This window comes from Zalophus californianus, chromosome 1, assembly GCF_009762305.2.
Source record: "Zalophus californianus isolate mZalCal1 chromosome 1, mZalCal1.pri.v2, whole genome shotgun sequence".
NCBI classification, from domain to species: domain Eukaryota; kingdom Metazoa; phylum Chordata; class Mammalia; order Carnivora; family Otariidae; genus Zalophus; species Zalophus californianus.
Genome location: NC_045595.1, coordinates 46,478,066 through 46,501,835, shown reverse-complemented (window position 1 = coordinate 46,501,835; position 23,770 = coordinate 46,478,066). Strand labels below are relative to the sequence as shown.

Below are 23,770 nucleotides of genomic sequence, written 5' to 3'. Positions count from 1 at the left end.
GGGAAAGAAAAAGTTACCTCCATGCTGAATGTAACAGGAGATTAAATATGATTTCCTTTTTTCAACATAATGATGTATCAGTTTGATTTTCTTTCAGTAACATACAGTGTTTGAATTCCCACAATAGGGAATGGTTGGCAGTAAACCATCCTAACTCTCTAACTGGATCCCTCTGGGCATCACAAGAACATTGTTTGAGAGACAGATGGGTGGGCTGAGGCCTACAAGCTGCAACTGCTCAAGACAGCCAATGTAGCCATCCTGGCAAGCGTCTGGAAGATGGAAGATGGAATGGTCAATTCAAAGGCAGGGTGACCATGACCAACCAACCAACCAACACACGTCTTTTAGGAAGTCTCAACTACAGCCTTTACAGTCCAATTCCGCTTCAGGGAGGAGCAACTCAGTTAGATTTTCCGCTCCTTAGCTTGAGGGCAATTGGCAAGACTATGGTCAGTTTGCCATCAAGCAAGCAGGAGGTAAAGGAACACATGTCATCTGGGAGCACGTGGACTCCAGGCACAGGAACTTCACATTTATGCAGCCTGGATGCCAACTGAAGCTACAAAGGGATCTCACATTACCATTTTGTCTCTCCTTCCACAGAAAAACCCTAGCAGTTACCATAGCAACTGATGCATCAAATGGTACATTTTCCCCCATAAGAGAATATCATGAAATGTGCTAATTATGGAAAAACACACACACATACATTCTATCCTACAAACTTTTATTTTTTTTCCTTCTTAATTATAAGGCTTTTGGCACATATTCACCTCACCTTCTTTCCACACACACAAAAAAGTTTAAGCTGCAAGGGAAAAAAAACCACAGAGCATGTGGGATTTGCCTTTTTTTTTTTTTTAAACAAGTTGAGATTTATTCCTTTTCTGAAAGAATAAAGACTGATAATTTTAGGTAAAAAGGGAAAAAGAAAATGGACAACATTATAAAAAGTTATGCAAATCCTTAGTGTAAAAACTTAGGTTTGAGAAAAATTCTGTTTTCTGAGCCAGTGGTTTAATTTAGGAAAAATTAAAATCTGCAGAGAGAAGCCTTCCTAATCATCATGATATAAATTACTCAAGAGCACAAAACTCCTCACAGCGTACTAGGATCAGAAACCCGATTGCAGAAAAGGAAAAAAAAAAAAAAAAGACTCCCCAAATAACATCACTTCTGAAATTTTAACATTTGGCCATGCAATCCCCCCCACTTCTTTTTAAATAACATTAATTTTTTTTTCCAGAAGTTTACACCTATAGTATGCAAACAGATATCAGATGTTTGTCTCTGGTAAGAAATTCCACACACACATTATTACCTAAGCCTGAGAAAAGGCAAAGGCCAAGAGTTTCTTTTGTAGTAAGTGTCATTTTAGAACAGTGAAAATGGTAGTTCAGTGATGTAGAGTAATGAAACCAAGCTCCTACCTTGCAGTTTGGTTCAAACAAGTTTCATTTCTATCAGTTCGACTGAATGACTAATGATTTGTAGGGACAGAGACAAGTGCCGAATAGGGCACTAAGGAGTTAATATTGCCACATAGGCACAGGAGAGAAAAAGTGACCTTTTTAGCTTCCTAGGTTCCAGCCACTTGAAAATCACGTGCTGCAGGAAAGATCACCCTCTCTCACATGAGTGGTGAGCCTTTCACACTTTAGTCAGCACTAAGGTCGCGCCTCAATTTAAAAATACCTTCCTTTGCTACTATTGTCTACCAAATCAATTGAAGTGTTTCAGTCTGCAAGGTAACTACAATAGTTAATATCCCTTGTCATATTCCAGACACTGTGCTAAGTGCTTCGTGAGCACAGCTCAGCAGGACAGTCTTAAGGGGCAGAGGCTATTAGTATCCCCATTTTACAGCAGAAGAAACTGAGGCACAGGGTGGATATATAACTTGCTTTAAATCACACAGCTAGGGCTTGGCACAGGGAGACCTGAACCTCTTTCTAATTCCAAAGCTTACGCCCTTATGTAGCATTCAGTACCATGTCCCCTGAGAACTTAGGGCATGAGGGATGGCTATGTGTCTTTTCCAGCTACTTTTAAGGCCTGTGGCAATTCTTAAAGCACAGGTACGGATGGAAAACACAGGAATGCAAGGGGCCCTTGGTCGACTAACTGCCAGAGATCCAGGATGCTGAGGGGAAAGGCTAAATGCCAGCTCCCCAGGAGCTGTTCTTTGGTCATAGCCTGAGAAATTACAATCAAAGAAGAATGCAAAGAATTTGGGATGTGGTGGGACTGAGCAGGGGCTGGAGCATGTGAGCAGAACAAAGGTGCACGGGGCCACACATTCATCACAGGCATAAATCCTCCAGGACACTGATGACCACAATTCCAAGGCAGTCTTTGTTATAACTGCTCATGTTCTAACCGCATGACCTTAGGTAAAGTACCTCATCTTCCTGTGTCTTAGTTTCCTAATATGAAATGGGGATGAAGGCTGTGTCACTGAGTCAATGTCAGCATTAATAAAAATTAAATTGATGAGTTAACATATGTAAAAGTCTTAGCACAGTAACTGGCATATGATATAAATACTCAGAAATCCAGGATATCTCGTTATCTTCCAAAAATGAGTAACATGAATTGGTCAGCATGCTAACGATGTAGATGAGCCTTGCAGAAAATGGTTTGGCAATGCATAATGAGCACCTAAAGAAAGTATCTCTCCTTTGGCCTAAGAATGCCCTTCTAGGAATCTCCCCAAAGATGTACCCATTTCTTCATTTCTTCATCAAAGGAAAATATTACAAACCACTTGTTCATTTGTGGAACTTCAGACAGCTATTAACTTTCAGACTTTCAAAGAAAATCATCATACACAATATTAAATGACAAAAGCAAGGTACAGAAGTTGTACACTTAGAATAATCCCAAAGACAAAGAAAATGTTCGTTGGCACATATACACACCTGCGTAAAAAAAGTGGGCAGAGGAAATATTATATCATTAGCTGCTTCTATAGCTGAGTAATGTAATTGTGACCTTTTTATTAAACTTTTTTTGCTTATTATAAATTAACCATAATGATCATCAGTCACTTGCAGAAAAAAACATTTTTAAAGACTTCATCTAATTAGAAAGCCACTACAGAAAAAGAAGAGAGGTCATGAAAAGCTTCCTGGTCATCATTTGGATACTGGCAAGGTATAGGGCCCGAGTAGGTAGATAATAGGTGGACTCGCCAGTTAGCCTCATTAATACTAATGTCTGTGACTGCTCCTGAGCCAATTAATGCTTTAACAATATCAACACCAACATAAGCTGACTTTAAATTACAATGTATGGCTGAGGGAGGTGTTATGGTCATTAGCTCCCAACATCCAAGACTACGTACCCTTTTATGGTCTTCCAGTTGCCTCAGGGGGGGGCTCGGTTCAAGCTCCTGCTAAGCATGCAGAAATTCCATTTTAAGTACAACACTAGGCAGACATGACCATCTTCAGTATCAATCACAAATAAAATACCAAGAGCTCATACTGAGCTAAGAGTTACACAAGAGGATTTTAGGCCTTTAAAAATTTTTCCCCAGACACATGCTAATGCTCAATTACTTTGAATATTGCTTAACAACTGTCCTGTCCCCAAGCCTAACACACTATTTAAATGAGCAGGTTTCTGACTTTTTGGCCATATACCATATTCATTACTTTTACGTGACCCCAAAAGGGGTTATAATGCAAGACACCAACAGCGCAAGTCCTCACGGTTCATACATGCATAATTGCACAGCACATGCATCAGAACATCAATGCATACACTTCTGAGCAGACACACACACGGACACCTCAGCTCTCCCCGACCCACCAGTACACAGCATTCTAATCAAACTGCTAACAATGAAGAGCTCTGATTAGCAGAGTAGACACTGATCATCATAAAGCAGCCACACTGCAACTCAGCAATTTGATAATGTTTGTTTCATTTTTAAGAATTAAAGGTAACACAAATTTGTGTTATCTCTGCACAGAACCCAGAGTCTATTTTGTAGAACAACAGAAGGGTCTTGACATTCCAGAGTTGCTCAACTGAACATTTCAAGACTGAGACAGTTTTGTGTGAAAGCCTTCAGAGAGCCCCATCTCCACACCTGGAGGACGCTCTGGTTTAGCTCCAGCAACTCGGAACTTTCTTTATACACTGAAAGCGTCCTCAATTACAGAAACCATCAAGTCCCAGCCCAGCTAGAAGACTTCCCTCCTGTGCCTACCACCAGGACAGAAATTTCAACACTACAACTCAGACACTCAACCAGGACAACTGAGAAGCACCCATATTTGCTGTCACTGCAAATATAGGTGAGCAACACACACCTCTGTGGAGTTCTCAGAATCCGGAGCTTGTGGGAGCTAGTTGGGAGTAAAACAAAGCATATTAGTTATGGAACTTGAATCTCATGGGCCACAAAGAAGTCCAGAGACCAACATCAAGGACAAAACACAGAAGGCAAGATCAAAAATGAGGTGACAAGCCTATACCAGATCTTGAGCAACTGAGGGGAGGCGATACTTTCTCTTTTAAAATGCACTCAATGTGGTCCCGCTGGAAGAAACAATTGGCCTGAGATAGGGAAACATATTTAAAATAGGGAAAGAAACAAAAGACTACTAATGCCCAAGAAGGAAACAGATCTTGGGGAAAAAAAAAAGGATGCCAAAGGAAGAACCGTGGCACACCGTGTTTTGTTTGTACACCAAGAGAGAAAAAGCAATCACAGTGCATATCCAAGGAGGTGCAGGGAGGGAAAGGGGGTGGGTAATGGTAACAGAGGTCCCAGGGGCACTCCCTTCCCAGAGGCCCAAAGGTTGTGAACGACGGCTCCAGGAATCTGTCCTCCACAGGGCATGTGCTTGGAGCAGGGAACTGACTAATGTCAGAGGTAACCACCAGACCCTACCAAGGCCTCCCTGGACCAAAGTCATACACCAGGCATGGCTGGCTAGTTCAAGGTACAGTCTGGCACTATGGAATGAGGCCAAGGCTCACGCTGCAAGTGAGTGACCTTGGCCTCCCTCATCCAGCGACACAGCATCCATACTGAGGCCAGAGTGTGGCTGTCAGCTGGTGAGCCAGAACAGGTGCTGAAAGCACAGAAGGACTGAAGCTATGAGATCTGGTGGTGTTTCAATTCAGCCCAATGCTACCCCTTTGGTGGTTTGATCCCCAAGATGGAAAAGTTCTTGATATAAGATTGTCATTAAATAACTTTATGGTTTGTTTTGTTTTCCATTTCTCAACAGGTAAAATGATGAAAAGATACAGGAGATGTCTTTAAGTACAAAGATTAAAGTAATTCTCCAAGGACAGTGGGGCATATGTGGAGGGCTGCTCCCTCAATTATGGACAGAAGAATTTTCAGCCATGAGCACAACTTCACTAGCCTCAGGGAAAAAAATTTATCTCCAGAGTCTTGAGCTTCCCATTGGGGTGTGGAGATATACAGTGGCAGGAGGGACTGAAGCATGGCAAGGAAAATAAAAACAGAAGTCAGTTATAGGTCTTTTCAAGACATAAATAATGACAACCAAGAATACACTTTAACTCTGTTCTTAAATTCTGTATGCTTTAGGCTAAAGAACTGAAACTGTGCAAATGTATTTGCTATCTCCCTTAGTATAGAAGGGACACATGAGAAAAAGCAGAATTAAAGCAATGGCCCATGTATTTTAGAGCAGCCAGAGATACCAATGGAAAAAAAGATGTTATCTTCTACTATTTGCACTGGCTACATTCCCACTAACATATCTTTTTATACTGATTCTATAGGATTAGAACAAAAAGATTATAGGCATGGGTTTACTGTAGGAACCCACAGAGCTACCCTCCTACTCTTTTGCCAATCAAAAGCTAAAGGAAATGAAGAAGACTGAATTGAAAGTGGTGGGGTTTTGTTTTTGTGTTTAAAATTTTCTTGTTCAAGATCTCTTTGTCCAAGGAAGTATTGTGAATACTTCTAGAATGCCCATAGGTAGTATATGGGTATTTCTTAATCACTCAGACATCAGTGATTTCTGATGTTTTATAATTGTACACTTACTCTACTGCTTCCCTAAACTACTGTCAAACTTGTTTTAAAATTAATTTCCAAAATAATAATTAAATTAAAATTAATTTAATTATTTTCTCCTTGAACATTTCATGAAGCCCTTTGAGACAACAGAGGAGGCTTTGCAGCCTCAGGATTCATTAAAGAGTGTATAGAAGGACTATCCATTCATGAAGAGAATAGAAAAACCAAGAGCGCTACACAGGGTCATGTGTCCACAAGCTCGTTGGTTCTGTATGAACCTGAGCCAGGCACTGAACCTCTCTGGGCTTCCACGTTCTGACCTGTAGTTCAAGGAGACTGGAGCAGATATTCTTTAGGATTTCTTCCAGTTAAAACATTAAACAATGCTTGGTATATTTTCAGTAAACTTCATTTCATAATATCTAACAGCAAGTTCCCTAAATATAATACAACTTGCAGGATATAAAATGATTTCAGGCATGGCAAAGGCCAAACCATACCTGGCATATAATTTGGTAAAAAAACAAAACAAAACAAACTGATAGCCTGTACTAGCACTTCCTTCTAAAAGGATTTCAGCTCTATTTCCTTGAGGATGAGGTTATTTCATGGCAGTAAGCTGCAATTTTGAAAAATAGAAGCATATTTATAAGCTACCTTGTTCAAATAAGGTAATAGCTACATAAATGCAACATATAATATATGCCAAAACCAGAACATAATATTTAATAATGAAGTGATTTTTCTCAGCACATTTTATTATCAAGTTAAATTTTTTTTTTACATGAAGGGTCATCCTCAATGAGCACACATTAAGGAGGGATGTTTTGAGAAAACGGTGATGTCTGAATTTGGACAAGTCTTGTCTTCCCCACCTTAGTCCCAGGATCAGTCACTACATTCAGGTGCTGACACCTCCAATCAAGGCAAAGCCTCCCAAACCAGCAGGTGATGGACAGTGCTCTGATGTTGCCTGGTTTTGAACTTGGAAACCCATTACTGCACCCTATTGCCTTTTTGTATTTGTTCACTGATCTTATGTCTTCCCAGTGCTTTTAGACTAGGTCAACAAAATCTAACCTCATAGAAAAAAAGATTTCAAATGACTAGCTTTGAAATAGAAATTCAAAATGAATCTCAAGTCACTAAATCCCAAGTGGCCTTCTTGGATGACGCCGAAAATCAAGGCGCTTGAGTAGTAATTAGGTATGGGCTTGTGAGATACGGACATGCTTGCTTGCAACATATAACATACCTAACAGTTTTTGAAGGATGGATTTCTACTATAAATGAAGGAAATCATACCTTCTCATCTTAAAAAAAAAAAAGAAGTCCTAGAGTTACTCTTTCCTATGTACATACAACAATATCCACTCCCATACATACATACATTTCATATATGCCTCCAACAGGCTAGCACAGACCACAGCCTTGTTAAAAAAACAAAAACCTTTTGTTTTCCGCTGCCATTAACATAAATCATTCCATTAACCATGGGCTTCTAGAATTCTCCCTTGAAAGATGAAGTCTCCTTCCATGGACCATCCCCAGCAGAAGCTGAATACAGTTCAAGCAACGCAAACGTCCTATGGCCCTCCTATTCAGCACATCAAAGGGAATGTATGAACTCTAGTACCCCTGAATCAGCCTCCAGTTCCTCTTCACCCACTCAAAACCTCAGAGGGGGGAAACCAACCAACCAGCCAACAGCAGACAGGCTTGCAAATATGTTTGCTGGGACCCGTCCTTCCTGAGCCTTTGCAAACCCACCTTAAGAGACCAGAAAGCTTTAAAGAAAATTGAGCTAAAATATGTGATCTAGCATTTTAGTAGAACAATTTTAAACCTTCACATCTGCTAACATAATGCCCTTTATTAATGGCATTTGTTTTTAGAAACCAAGTAAGAAGTAAAAATTTCGTCCCAATGATGCAGTTTCACCTTTCCAGAACACGTTCATTGGAACTCAATAGCGAAATTCATTTTTTAAAAAACACATTCTGACTTGACTAAATTATACAATTTCAGTCACTGTGGAATAATCTCAGCATCAAAACACACACACACACACACCCCAACCCCCTCCCCCCCAAATCCTCCTGCAACAGCTTCTGTGTGCTCTGAGTTGAGCTTGCTTGCTGTATGGTTGCTGGTGTCTAACAGTAAACAGCTCCACTGCATTTATTGGCAATTACTGCTGAAGGTCACACATCAGCAGTGAGCCTAAATTCCAGGAAAAAAAGCAGCTCTTATGTAACTGCCGCCTGAATGTTGGCAGGTGCCCAACCCAGCAGTTCACAGCAATGTAAAAAAGTAGGACACCTCCAGCCTGGGTTGGATGTCATGAGAACGCCCCCTGAAGGTGAAATTTAATAATTCTTGTGTTTCTCTTTTCTCCCCCTCCTGAATTTTAACAAAGTTCTCCTTCGCCGGCATCCTTGGCTTGCAGAAGAAGCTCAAGGTGGGATAAGTTGAGGGCTCACTTTAAGCAGGCCAAAGCCACCCTTAAACCAGTGGGAATGCCACTGTAGCCAGGTAGCTAGCTGACACCAGTGGTGCTGGAGATTTCATGGTCCAAGTGACAGTGAGGAAATGGCGAAAACATCTCAAATACAAAGAAATGCAGCATGTCCCACTGAGCTATAGCCCACACTTTCTCAACACACCATTCCCTGCCACAGACACATACGTGAAAATGAGATGGGTTACTGTTCTCCCTTACCGCCTCCACCTCAGGTTTGAGTATTGGATTGAAGTCGTCTGTTTGGTTAGCACAGCACTTTACAGTTTAGAAAGGTGATTCACAGGATCACCTGCTGGTGCTACCTACCTGTTGTTACCTGACCTCCTAAGCTCTTATGCAACCTCCCTGCTCAGGTAGAAGTTCCCAAATCATGGGTTCTCATAATCCCCCAGGTACTTCTCCATTCTAGCAATTCTCATAGTTTCAGCTGTCACTGAACACTAATTTGTACTACTACCCGTCTCCCCCACAAAACTGTGGACTTCAGAAGAGCAGACACTGTGCCTATTTGGGGGCAACACCATAGTCCTACCCCCTCACACCATGCCTGGAATGTAACAGGCATTCAAATATTAGTCATATAACTGTCTTTAGCATCAGTTGGCATCTGTTTAAAGCCAAGAATGGGTAGATAATGGGAACTTTCTGGGGGTGATGGAAACATCTCCTATCTTGATTTGTGTATACGTATGTAACAATTCATCAAACTATAAACGTTAAGAGTGAGCTGAAGGGACACCAACCAAAGTATGGTAGTTTCCTTTTCCCCTACACCCAATCTGTACCCCCTCAAACACCGCCCCCCAAGGAAAAGGTAAAATTCGGGGGGATGAATGGACACTGTGCCTCTTTATTTGTCAAGAAAGAAAAGAAAAGAAAAGAAAAGAAAAGAAAAAGAAAGAGAAAGAAAGAAAGGCCAAACCTCCTCTTCCTGGTTTCAAATGAAATTTTGTTCTAGAAAACAGCTGGAGGGCTCCATACCATGCCCTTTCCTTACGGGGACTCCATGACTCTGTCCTCATTTCACCCTGATTTCTCAGAGCATTGACAAAGACACAGAGGTGCTATGGTTTTTCAAGAGTCATTCACAGCACATCTCCTTCCTTAAGATGCCCGAGTGGCCTCTATCATCAAAAGGCAGCAGCCCTCCCCCAATCAGGGTTTCACGGGATCACCATATATGCCTTACACTATTTCAGGGGCGATTCCCCACCATGTTTAGAATTGAACACTGGTTTGCAAATTAGGTGTGAGGCCTTGCCTGTATCACGGGCCAGCATGAACTCTTATTAAGCTTCTGCCGAACCCCAGCTGTGGGCTGCAGGTTTCCACCAGCACATACTGACAAAAGGCTTGGTAGAGGAGAAACCACAGGAGCTGCGGTAGTTTCCAGAACAGCCCTTGATGAAAAAGGCCAATCAACCATCTCTGCTTAGAGGACCAGATCCAACAGCCTGAGGGACTGGGGTCAGAGTGCTGGTGTCCCAGGGCTCTGACGGTTGCCAGGGGTAACGACGAAGAGGGGATCCGCAGTTGCTTCCTCAGGGAATTTTCAAAGAATCCAAGTGGCTGCCAGAACATTCTTCTTTTATAAACAGACAGTATTCTATTTCCTAGAGTATAATTATAAACACACCTGCTCCAACTGTGGAATCTTTCCATAAGCAAGCAATAAACTCCCAGCCAGAAGACCCAAGTTCTATCTTGAGCAAGCAAACACATCAACTGATTACTATGGTGCAAAACAGTATATTAATAACATTGCAGACTCCGATTAGGGAAGGTGTTCCTTCATTTGTACTTAAGCATATAGAAACACAACTTCAGTATTCCCAGAAGAAAAGTTCAAATCAGTGAGGCATTTACAACTCCAGGTAGAAATAAGAGCAATGAAAGGTGCCAACATGCAAATTCAGCATGAGGTATTTTTCTGGCACAGAAATAACCAGGAAGAGAAAGAATGAGACAGGAAATGGCAAAAATCACTGTAGTTAAAGCCATTCATTAAGCCTTTACCGCACAACTTTTTCTCACCTTCTATTCATCCCAGAGGGCATGGCCTCCTCCCCATACAAGGAAAAGTCCATGTTTCCAGAGTTTACTGTGGTAGAACAGCAAGCACACCAGGAGAGGAGCTGAGCCAGCAGAGTGCTAGCTTTAATTTAGCCACTAACTATCTGGCTGTGCAAGCTAAGTCCAGTCACTTAACCTCTTGGAGCTCCATTCCTGAGAGAACTGAATCAAATTCAGAGCCACTTGCTTTCAGCTTTAAGTCTGTGATTCAAACTGTCCTTTAGTAAATCTGAACCATCTCTTAATATTTTTGAAATGATGGTGGTGGATATTAGAATAGACAACATATTTGCTCTGGTAGCTCTATCCCGCCCAAAGTAAGGTATTACTTGGTCTATCAAAAGAAGTAATAGATATCTAAAGAGGTAGAGCAGGAAAGAGATGATTTTTAAAAGTCTAATAAAATTTTTTTCCAGGGTGCTCAATTTGCCAAGCAATTAAACTCCCTCACTTATATACTTTGTGTTACATGTATTGCAACCTAAATATATGGTAGGAAATGATGAAAAATATTCACCAAACAAAAAATATTTCAGGGGCACCTGGGTGGCTCAGTTGTTAGGCGTCTGCCTTCGGCTCAGGTCATGATCTCAGGGTACTGGGATTGAGCCCCACATCGGGCTCCCTACTCAGCGGGAAGCCTGCTTCTCCCTCTCTCACTCCCCTTGCTTGTGCTCCTTCTCTATGTCTCTCTCTGTCAAATAAATAAATAAAATCTTAAAAAAAAATATTTCAGAGGCCCCCAAATCCCAAATAAAATGACCACTCATTGGTCCCCAGGATAATTGTGGTCAAAAAACTAATTTGATACGAATATATATAAAATTAATTTGATACTAATTTGATAGGATCCATCAGATGACATTTCAATTTCCTGACCTCTAGGTAGTTTTCCTGGATGAAAAGCCACAGATCTAGTATATTTCTAACCCCATTGTAAGCCTGCATCTAGATAGTCTCAAAGAGCAATTTGGAATTCACAATGCACTTAGACAAAATTTTACATGATCCCTCATACTCAATACCTCCCAACACGTGGACCAAGAGAATAGTTTTTTTTTTTTTACTACTTTCAAACTATATGAATGCAGTTATTTCTTTTTGCATTGATGCTTTGCATCCAGATAGAAAAGCTCTTTATAAATATCAACACTGAGTTTCAGAGATAGGTTAATGACCAGCATCAACCACAAATTCAGTTGAGATTCTAAACAGTGAATGATTGAAATCTTATCATAGTTTAGAAAATCTTTGTCTAGATTCTGATGGGATCTCCAAGGACAAATGGCAAACAAACTCATGGGAAATGCTAAGACAGACACAAAGGACTCAACTCATGCCCAGAAGGCACACTACACAAAGTCAGATACTAGACACTGCAGACTAGGGGACAGACCACAGTGTTCACTGGAAAGGTGTCATGGAAACATCACCATGGGACATTTAAAAAAAAAAATGAAATTAGGACCTCAGCATTATCCAATTCATCAATGGAAATGAGCTGGAAAAGAAAAAAAGGGGGAGAAAAAGAAGGAAATGTTAGGAAATACCAGCAAGTGAAGTGTTAGAAACTTTGTCTTAGCGCTGAGTCTCCCATGTTGGAGTGTTGTTAGATGGGGACCATCTGAAGAGGTGCAAGAGATCTGGGTCACTAACCACCACAGCTCACAGTGACATCTGCTCTGCACCACACCATTCAGGATAGGGGCAGGATGCTGCCACATTGTGTTCACATGGCAGGTATCAAACCTCCCAGGTCACTTAACCAAGGGCTCAGAGGTGCACCTTCCCACTCTCTTGCAGATGTGAAAACTTGAACTGAGCTGCGAACAAGGGCCAATTACCCAATCAAGAACCATGTTCTTTTGGAAGAGGATGGGAAAGAGGAAAGCCAACGACTACAGTTGGATCTATGCAGGTTAGGAGAAAATTCTTTCTTTCGATTCATTTTACCATTCAGTAGGGATCTGGGGTCCAAACTGTAGTTGGGCTAAATCAGAACCAGGTTCCACTTCAGCAAATAGTATGACAACATATCCTAAGAGCAGAAGCTCCAAATCCTGGTACTATTGATGATTAAAACAAAAACAAAAACAAAAACAAAAACAACACACTTTTCCTCCCAAAGATGATTAGAGCCAATTCAAGTGATATTAGTAACAAGTAAGTGATTAGCATCAAGTTCAAGAAAAAGAAAAAAAACTAGAGCATTAATCACAAGTGTGCTTATTTAAAAGGGGAGAGATGATCCTCAAGTTATTTTTATTATTCTTTGTTAATAGTACATTTGCAAATTTAAGTTCCTTATTAGAAATCCTGGTAGCTGGAAATGCTAAAATTTCATTCACCTAGAGAAAAGAAGCATTGGTAATTAACAGGTACTGTCAATTAGTATGAAATGAAAACCCTGACGTTACTTGAGGTCAAAAACTCTCTAGTGGTAAAACAGCTACTACTATTCAGAACAGAAAATAGATTTTAAATAAATTCTGAGATATCCTTTTATATTAATTCTTGGCTTCTGAATTTCTTTCCAAAGCTCTTTGACTAATAAAAAAACCTATAGTAGACTACAGAGAGGCCAATATACAACATATAACATAATTATGCTGTCTTTTCAAGCTGGGTCTAAGGACATTTAGATGTTCTCTGAGTTATAGAGAGATTCAGATTAAATTTTAGAGATGTTTAGCTATGGGAAGTTTTTTTTTTTTTTAATAAAGACATGGTTTAATTTGTGCATTAAAAGCAGGCACGTGATATGATGAGCAATGGGTGTTATATTCAACTAATAAATCATTGAACATTATATCAAAAATTAATGATGTACTATACCTTGGCTAATTGAATTTAAATTAAAAAAAAAAGGCAGAGTTTAGTAGGCATTGCAGACAAAGAGTAGTTGTAAAGTCCTGCTATAATTCTAAGGTTGCTGTCTTAGGACAGCAAGACACTGTAAGCATCATACAAAAACACATTTCACCATTATTTTGGTGATCATTTTTAATATTTAGATTTACCCCTCTAGGAGACAAATATTCATTGCTGCTCCTTTGCATTTTAGAGACATAATAAAGATGATTTTTTTATTCCTAAAGGAGCATAATTAATTTTTTGTGATAATCTTCTTCTAGCAGCCCCAAGCTTGGTGTCCTATGTGATAGTTCTTAGACAGGTACCTGCCAGGGAACTTACCAAGACAAGAGGACTGACCACCGGTTACTCACCGATTTGACGCTTTCTTTCGGGACCTGACTAGAACAACAAGAGATTGTGGAGGACCCTGGGACAATCGTAATTTGTAAAGCCAGTTGGCATCAAGTGGAGACTGTTTTCAATTAAGTGAGACATCACAACTTAGTTGAAGATGAGATGTTTAAATTTCGCTACCTACTGTGCGTCAGAGCCACTGCCCCATGTCGTTTACATAATGATGGAACATAATCGAAACTTAAATGTTACATTTGTGGGTGGACTTCAAAACATTCAAATGGTGTCAATCACCAATGATACAGTAGAGAAGACCCTGAAGTCAGAGTGTTCTCGTTTGAATTCCTGGCTCCCCCATTCCTGTGTGGCCTTAGGCAAGTTTCTGAACCTCTCTGAGCCTAAGTTTTCTCCCCCATGTATAAAATAGTTAATAACACTACTGCTATCTCTGAGGCTGACCTGACATAAGGTAAGACATAATGTTTAGTACAGCGGCTGGCAAATAACAAGTAGTCAAAGAATGTAATTGTTATTTAAGACATACTTTAGGACACTAATGGGTATATAAGGCCTTTAAAAAATGTAAGCCAGTGTTCAGTGATTCTGTTATGTTTTAGTCTATCTGGTAATATGGGTGGCAGTACCCAGTGGCTTTTTTTTCAGACAAGTAGATCCACACAAGCACACTAATATTTCAACATTTTTTTAACAGGATAATAAAGAATGATCCCAACTTTCATTTTCATCTGTGACCTTGACAATCCTAAATATTGAATGAAGACACAGAGATGAATAAAGAAATCTATGTCTCTTTATCTTTAAGGATTATGGCTTAGGAGACAAGAAAACTTGGCCCACAGACAGGGTGGACACTACCTGAGGGGTGGGAGAAAAGGGCAGTGCACTGGGATTCGAGACCCTGGCTTTCAGTCTTGATCCTGTCACACGCTTGCCACATGACCTTGGGAAGTCACTTCAGCTCTCCACCATGGCCTCCTGGTGTGCAGAGGGAGGGCAGGACAAAGTGATGCCAGACCAGACTATGGCCATGAAGGCTCAGGACAGGGCAGGGAGGCAGAACAATTCTGGACATCCCAGGAGGGCATTAGTCATGGGACAAATTCCACTTAAGAGACAACTAATAGGAAAATTGGGCCAGGAAGACGGAAATGACCTCACACTTTCCCTTGTGCCCTGAGCCTCCAGTCCAAAGAACACCTCATTTATTTTATCAACCAAAGCCAACTGGTTTGCCTGAGAAAGGTTAGCTCTTTGGCTCTGGGTTCCTTCTACCCTTGAAAGAGCTGGCCTGCCCCATATGTCATGTATCTGTAGTCAAACAGGGACAGCCGTGAAAGCATCAAAATCATTTTCAAAAAGTCTTCATAAAACAGGACAAATTTAATACCCACTACTGGATTGGAAGAAACAGAAATAGTTTAGCACAACCCCCCGCCCCCAACTCTTTTAAGTTCAATTAATGTCAATAGTTAAGTAGCATTTTCCCACAAAGCATAGGGTCATGAGCATTCTAAGTATGTGCTATAGGTATTGAAGCTGTTGACTAACATGGGTTTCTGGAATGTCTTCCTTGGTTGAATGGCATTTCCCACATTTGCCTGTGGTATTTTCACTTTCGTGAAGGGGGATGACAGCCCCAACCAGACTGGAAAGATATGCCATCTTTCCTTTAAGCCTCTCTCTGCTTGGGTGTGTCTAATTTCTTCACCAGCTGAAAAAAAAAGAATGTGAGCCAGTGCCTAAGAACCTCTTCTAAACTCTGACAATTTACTCTTTCATAGTGACCCCCACCCTACTGCCCTCTTAAAGCCCCAGGCTCCATCGTTTTCCATGACCTTTATAACGACAATTTTACGACGTCTCAGGTCCAGCATCTCCCATGGTCTGTGATGATATTCTCCCAGTTAGCACCAACAGGCAGGGAAAGCCAGTGAGGAAGCTTACCTTCCACGTGGCCCAAAGACCCTGATGTACTTAGTTGCCAAGCAACAGACCCGAATCCTAGCTTTTCTACTTTCCATGATATTAAAAACAAAAACAAACAAAAAAAAACTTGAGAGAAATTGAAGTATAATCACAACTTGTAACATTTGTGGGAGTAGGGACACCAAGTTTACTATAAAAATCTCAGTCATGGGGCACCTGGGTGGCTCAGTCGTTAAGCATCTGCCTTCGGCTCAGGTCATGATCCCAGGGTCTTGGCTCCCCATTCCGCTGGAAGCCTGCTTCTCCCTCTCCCACTCCCCCTGCTTGTGTTCCCTCTCTCATTGTGTCTATCTCTGTCAAATAAATAAGATCTTAAAAAAAAAAAACTCAAGTCATAGAAATGAACAGATATTCTAAAGAAGAGAAAACTGGTCTCTACCTTTTAAAATCAAGTTTTATGCCTCCAAAGCTACAAGTATATTCATAGCTGGTTATGGCTCTTTTGGTGGGTTTTATCTTTTTATGAAGAGTGAATTTCTGTTATACAATTATATTTTAAAAACATTTTTTAAAGCTCACTTTAAGAAAAAGAAAGATCTTGTGAAATAAATGCTGCTTGTTTGTCTGGCACTCTCCGCTATGAGCTTTTGCCTATTCTTTCTTTTTGTTTTAGTGCAAGATCTACATAAGTGTCTCTACAGGTGCTTGTATGAACAGGACATCTCATCATTTCTCATTTGTACAAGGGGTCTTCACTTCTATCATTTATATTTAGAAACTCTTGTCTTGCAGGTTTCTACCACAAAGTTCCTACTGAGTTATAGATACTTATTTCCTAATTAGTCCACATTCATTCACCTTTTAATTTATGTATTTTTAAAATTCAGAGTGACACTTCAAAGCTGTGTGATCTGGGGACAGTGAAGGAATGTATGCTGCAAAAGGGCTTGTGTACTTTGCCGGTTTATTTTTCTTATCCAAAGATTTTCACATGTGAAATTGTTCTAATATTTGCATAAGATATTGCTTAGGTCAGAAATCAAAATCCCTACAGACGTCTATACCTGAAATAACCTGGTTGCCACCACCCACTTTGACAAAGAAGGCTGTGATTTAATTACTAAGGCTTCTTCACAGAGATGAATCAATGAGTTACTGGGTATTTTGACAAATCAATGACATCAGGGGATAAACCTACTCAGAAGATGCTACTGAAGTGGCTAGGAGACCATTAGTGAACATACTACCTTCAAATGAAAACTGGTGGGATTTTAAATTCAGGCCCCCCAATTTTTAAGGTGGGGGGGCAGAAAGAAGGGGCAATGAGATTGTTTTTATCCCACTTGGACCAAAACTGAAAGTGTGAGGAATGGTCTCTTGCACATCCTTGCTCACTGCCTATGCCAAGAAGTAGCATGTCCCAGGGATTGCCCATTTCCCAGTCTGAGCTAGAAAGGGTAATGTGTTTGCCTGCCCTAATTCCAGTTAGAACTGGAGGGAGTTTCTTAGTACACTGGAAGGATTGTGCAACATCTCACCAGAAAGAAGCAGTAAACCCACAGGTATGCCTAGCTGGAACCCAAAACTCAGGAATGCATGCCTTGATACATAAGAGGCATTTGCATTCCCACCAGGAATTTAGATGAAATACCTTGTTACTATTTCCCTGACATTAGATTACGTGGCAAGCAGCCTATAAGACGACTAAGTATATGTGATTTTTAGAAGAGAAGGCATATGATTTAGCTACCTTTCATGACCAGATAATTAGCTTTAAAAAATAAAAAGTCCCCTTAGTCAATATGCCTAAACTACAGTGGACTTCTAACCCGCCATCCCACTTCAATTTAATAGCAAGACCTTGTCTTGACAAGAGAGTAAAACACAGTACCTTTTCTCCATAGCCTCTGTCTTTGGTCATCATTTCTCGGAGGGTCTGTAGGACCTTAATGCAGAGTTTTTCCTCATTCTCCTCTAGCAACTGTTTGGTATGCTTTATTAACCTGAAAGGGGGGCCAGGAACCATACATTAGGTCCCTGAAATGATCTTTCAATTAAACAAACAAACAATCACTTCACAAGCAACTTATTTTAAGTAGTCAGTTAATGAGCAAATATCTATCAAGGACTCCTAAGTTAAACATGCTTGGGGGCATTCACTGTAGCCTGAACAGCCAGTTAGTGTTTCAAAAGTGTCTCAACAGCGACACCCGCTGGTCAGTAACAGCGAGCGGGCACACTGGGCGGGAGTCTACCACATAGGAGGAGGAGATGATAGGGGGAGGAGAAACAGGACCAGGGGCCCACTCACACCTGTTAGTTTATAGAGTGTGGCTTTTTATCCACTAAGGAGTGCCAGTAACATGGCTAAAATATGCCACCAGTATAAAAAAAAAAAAAAAAACCTCATGGGGATAATGGTTAAAGTGAACACTGTTCATTCACCCATGGCCTTGTCCTTTGAGGGACTCAGGGTCCTTTGAGGGGCTCAGAGGCAGAGTCCACGCTCAAGTTAATCAACCCACCTTAGGATAAAAATCAAAAGGAGATTTATGGTCATGGAACCGGTTGTTTCTTTTAGGTAATGCCCCACAGCATAAACTAAGAAACTACAAATGTGTTAGGAAAAGACTGGGGTCCTGGTAGGTCTGAGCTTTTGGAGGGCAGAAGGGCCATGACTTTTCTACAACTGTATCGCAGCCCACGGTGGGTACCCTGCCAGTCTTGTGGCATGGAAGATGACTGGGCATGCAGTTAAAAGGAGAAATTCTCACCCAAAAACAAGTGTCACTTAAGTACAACCGAACCCACAAACTTACATTAGCAAGGTCAGAACGGGACTCTAACGCATGACCTCGTACTCATCAAAGTCAAAAACCAGGCCAGCGTCTGCTTCTTCACGAACAAGCACTCTGTCTGGTCAGCAGGGCTCTGTAACTGACCACCCCAGAGCGAGAGGCTGCTTACTTGCAAATGAAGCCACCACTTTCACACTTTCTTCTGGCATCTGTGTTCTCTGGGAAAAGCAGCTCAGGTCTGTGGAGCACATCCACGAGCACAGATAACTCTGCCTGGACCAGGGGCCTTAGACGGTCCTCCAGGGCTGAGACGATGTCCTGGAATGGAAGGACAGCTTTGGTGAGCAGCTCAGGCCGAGGCTGGCTACAGGAGAGTGAGAACATTCATTTCTGACCTCAAAAATGACCACAAGCTAGGCTAGATTAGAGCACTGTTAGTACTGTCTGGTATTTATCTCAAATTATTAAACACTGCCCCAGGGGTATCTGAAGCCATAGCCCCTGATGCAGACAACGAGGTAAAAACAGCCCCACCAGCCCTTCTACTGTGATGATCCTTATGTCACTCAAGGGGTCATTCCACATATTTTGAAATACGATGCAAAAAGTACATTTGACAACATGGAAAAATGTCTACAATATGAGTGTAAAAAAATGGTTAAACAATAGCATGGACACTATATGATCCAATTTTTTAGAAACAACATTAGTACCTAAGGATATATACCAAATATCAGCAAAACATCACTACTGGTTTTCTCTGGGTGGTGGGATTGCAGGTGATTCCAATTTTCTTCCATAAATGGGTACTTGTGAGTACAAATTATTTCCAATGAGCATGAACTATTCATATAATAAAAAGTCATACAAAAATGAGCACACAAATGAATGAACATGCTGTATCAAAATGCTAAATACATGTACCCTGATAGCATGATGGTCTTCAAATGCAAAACACATAGCTGTAGGAGAGGAAAACAGAGAGAAGTTGAAAGAGCAGCAAAACCAACACAACAAACACCATATAAAGGCAAATGACAGAAAACAGATGAGAAATTATCTTCAAAAGATGCTAAAGTCTGCTGGATGGCTTGGTAACTTGGAACCTAACTGGGAGCATTTGCTGGCTAAGACAGGGGCTGAACACAGCATGGTGTGGATAATATGGGAAGTCCTAGTTAACCAAGGAGATTTGCATGGAAAAGGCCACTTAAATTGCATTCAACTTAAGTGTAGACCCAAATTTCATAGGTAATGGGCAATAAAGAATTGATTTATGTTACCCCAGAACTAAAACTAAAACATGTGACTATTATTTATTTTATATTTAACAAAATTTGTAATCACTCAATAATATTTAGGATGCATAAAGAATGCATGAATCAATCAAATTATTTGGGGGGGGCAATTTTCCCAGCAAAAGTACACTACAATACCCCTTAATTCATACTGACATTCATAGCATAGTCAAAAAGAGGGTCATTTTTGCAAAATTCTCTGTTTCCTCTTTGAAAGCACTCCAAATTCTCTTCTTCAGTAGTTATTGGTTCTAACTCTGGCAAATCTTTGTCTATAGCATTTGCAGGGGGTTGAAGCAGTTCTTCAACATCATATTCATAAAATCCTGCATCTTTTGCGACGTTTGAACTTTACACTGGCATTGATTTGCATTGTATTGTCAAATGTTTAACATTCAGCAATCAAGGAGAGACCAACAGACAAGGATGGTGAAGCGATGGGCAGGGAAAGATGCTGGTGTTAAGTGAGGGGGATGTTTCAATGGGGATTAATTATATAAGCAGTCGGTCTGCAAGTGAATGTTCTCATATTATGGTAACTTCTGCTGTCCTAGGCAATCATAACTACAGGGACTCAGACAATAATATCATTGCATAATGAGGATCCTTTCAGCCACTACTCTCTTCACAACAAGCATTAGCTAGGCTTACGTATTTTATTTTATTCCCTAAAAATATGCATAATAAATCCAAGAAGAGCACAAGAAACTGGTGTGTTTGGCTGCAGAAAATTTATTTCGTTTGAACAGTAAAAAATACTGTGCATTCAAACAGTTATGAGTCTATAATATCCCTCCCCTTTAAAAATATAATAGAGTCAGGAAGCACTCTATTTGAACTAAATTACCTTTGTTTAAGACTGGGTGTGTCACAGTAAGGATGAAATTCTTTCCTTGACCTAAGAACTCCTTCCTACCTCCCCAGCTCCATGCCACAGCAACCTTCCTCTGGTCTTTGAATGCGTCACATTCTGTCCCATACAATGTTCTTTTCAAATGCTATTTCCCTCTCTTCTATTCCTTTAAGTAAGTCCTACATTCCTCTGATCTTGGTTCAAACGTCATTCCTCAGCAAAGCCTTCTTGGATCATCATCCCAGCTCTGGGCATGATTAGGTTCCTCAGCAGCCCTCCATAGCACTACTCACTTCTCTGCAGCATTGTCTCTCTTGCCATTTTACTTTTATCCATGTGATTAGCTGACTAATGTCTATCTTCCTTCCAAAACTTGAGAATCTATGAAGGCAAAGATCATTTGTGGTTTTGCTCACCACTGCATCTCTGGTGCCCAGCATGAGTGGAGCTGATGCATGCATCTCTAGGCAGGTTATATAACCTCACAGAGATTCATTTATTTTATCTATTACAGTCCTAACAGCAATGACAATAACAGTAATAATCATAATAGCAGCTGTCATTGATCAAGTGCTCACTACACACCAGGCTCTAGTCTATGCCATTTACGTGTACTGTATTTTCCAAAAATGGCCACTGTTATGTATCTTCTCTTGCACGTTCTTCTTACACTGCGTCACTGACATTCTTCCCATTAAATGGTAGTCTATGTCCCCTTCCCTTGAACCTCAGTGGACACTTGTGACTGCCTTGACCAACAGAATTTGACAAAAGTGATGCTATGTGTGCTATAAAGCCATTGCGGCTCTTCTTGTCTCTCTCTCGAGATGCTAATCTCAGGACCCAGCCACCATGCTGCAAGCAAGCGCTGACAATAGGAGGAAACTACATGTAGATGCTTCAGATGACAACTCCAGCTGGGGGTCCCAACATCAACTGCCAAACATGTGCAAGATTTCAAGATTAGTCCAACTGTGGCTGCCATCTCACTGCAACTGCTTTCAAGACCCTGAGCAAGAAATACCTTAGAGAGCCCAGCCAACCTCTAGAACAGTGGAAGAGAGGGAAATAATGGCTGTTGCAATTTGTTAAGCAGGCACTGATAATGGGAACACATTATCAGCCTTGTAATCCTCACATCAACCCCCACCCAGGTAGCTTTTCTATTATCCTACCTTACAAATGAGGAAACCAAAGCACAGAACAATAAAGTAACTTTCCCAAGAACACACCATTTCTAAGCAATGGAGTCAGGATTTGACCCCAGGCACTGGCTTGCGATCATGCCCTTAAGCACTGCAACGGGCCCATCTGAAGTGTCTGAGAATCTCCAACTATGGCCCATGTACACTACCTGTAAGAGAATCCCTTGAGGAGCTTGCTAAAGGAAGATGTTAATGTTCAGATGTATGTTTAAGTGTTCCATGTACACCTAATACTCACTACTCTCCCCTTAACAAAGGGACAGATCTCTTCATAGGTGCTAAGAAAAAAGTATAATCCAGGTAGAACTTAGTAATACTTTTATTTTCAGTTGGTTCATTCTGATCGAAAACTCTTTTCTCAGGTATTATTACACTTGTTTACTTGCTGAATCAAGAGGCTAAATATACCAGGGTGAGAAAAAAAAATGGAGCCCTCATGCCCTTATCCTAGGTATATCCTTCTGTAATATTTAAATATTCCTTCCTGGTAAAAGCAGAGTCCCTATTCTCAAGAAGAAATCTGTAAATATACAAATAACCTTTAAAGACCATGGCTTCATCAGGAGCTTTTCTCTTCCCAAGTAGCTCTGCATTCTTGGTTCTTCGTATATTACTGTGCTTGACTATCCATTCACATACTGACATCTCTCTATGGCCAATCTTGGTTTTTCTCTGGGTCACGGAAGCACTGCTGTGTGGGAACCACCTTAGGTCAGGTTCAGGTTCACTCCTCTCTGGGCCAAGCATTACCTGCAATCTCTCAATGATATTCCGGTAGTCTCTAGAAGCTGCCAGAACAGAGTCTCTGCGAGCCGCATTACGGGCAGTCAGACGCCAGTTCATGGCAGTTTTCTGTACGATGTTGTGGGACTTCAGAAAGAGGTTGTTGACTTGGCTGTCCAGGTCCACAGGAATAGCGATGGCCCGGCTCTTGGCTACACAGAAGAAAGATGACTCGTGAGTCTCCAACTTGCATGGGAGATGCCCCAAAGACAGACTTAACTCCCCCATCACCCCCTCAGGCAGATTTTTTCCATAGTATGTCACTTGGATGGCACGGAGTGTGAATGCTGAGGAGCTCAAATGAACTTTACCATCCTTAGGTCAGCGATTTTCAATGTGAATTCTGGGGGACAGTAGCTCTGAGGTACGTTAACATGTTCTAAGTTCAAAGTTTAGGCAAGTGAAAGTGTGTTTATATATTTTAAGAATTATTAAGATAGGGAACTCATTTGGCCAACAAACTATTTTTCCAAAAATTCTCTCAGTGGTATTCTATAGAACAATCTACAAAATGCCAATTTAAGCCAAACATAATACAAAAGATGACATTTACAATAACATAAGCCACTCTTTCCATATAGGCTCTTCTCTTCCCCTCTTAAACTCCAGTCTAATCATGAGGAAAGGAACAATCAAGCCCATGGTGGGGGCTGGGGGGCATATTCTACAGGACACCTGACCAGCACTCTTTAAGACTGTTAATGTCATAAAACACAAGCAAAGTCTGAGGCACTGTTGCAGCCCAGAGGGAACTGGGGAGGCATCACAACTAAATGCAACGTGGGAGCCTAGACTGAATCCTGGAACAGATAAAGGACATTGATGGAAAAAGTGGTGCCAGGTCTGGAGTTTAATTCATAGCAATGGGCCAATATCGGTTTTGTAGTTTTGACAAAAATATCCTGGTGTTGCAAGATGTTGACAGCAGGGAAAACTGGGTGAGGGGCATATGGGAACTCTGTGTGATATCCTGGCAACTTTCCTGTAAGTCTAAAATTATTCCAAAATAAAAAGTTTAATTAATAAAGGAAAATAACTAAGACCAACAATCCTTTTT

The 23,770-nt window shown here is 40.9% G+C and overlaps 1 protein-coding gene across 8 annotated transcripts in view; it reads right to left on the bottom strand.

Annotated features, from left to right (window-relative positions):
• Positions 1-23,770, bottom strand: part of ITPR1 (inositol 1,4,5-trisphosphate receptor type 1) — a 320,344-nt gene that overhangs the window by 109,551 nt on the left and 187,023 nt on the right. For 3 of the 8 annotated variants that reach the window (XM_027586400.2, XM_027586402.2, XM_027586405.1), the window contains 6 exons: positions 22,681-22,865; positions 18,744-18,892; positions 17,668-17,779; positions 12,088-12,120; positions 4,326-4,361; positions 3,350-3,400 (listed from right to left, as the gene is read on the bottom strand). In XM_027586400.2, coding sequence (XP_027442201.1) covers positions 3,350-3,400; positions 4,326-4,361; positions 12,088-12,120; positions 17,668-17,779; positions 18,744-18,892; positions 22,681-22,865 — 566 coding nt within the window. The remainder of the gene's footprint in view (positions 1-3,349; positions 3,401-4,325; positions 4,362-12,087; positions 12,121-17,667; positions 17,780-18,743; positions 18,893-22,680; positions 22,866-23,770) is intronic. The other 5 variants (XM_027586403.2, XM_027586404.2, XM_027586407.2 and 2 more) reach the window with 2 other exon arrangements.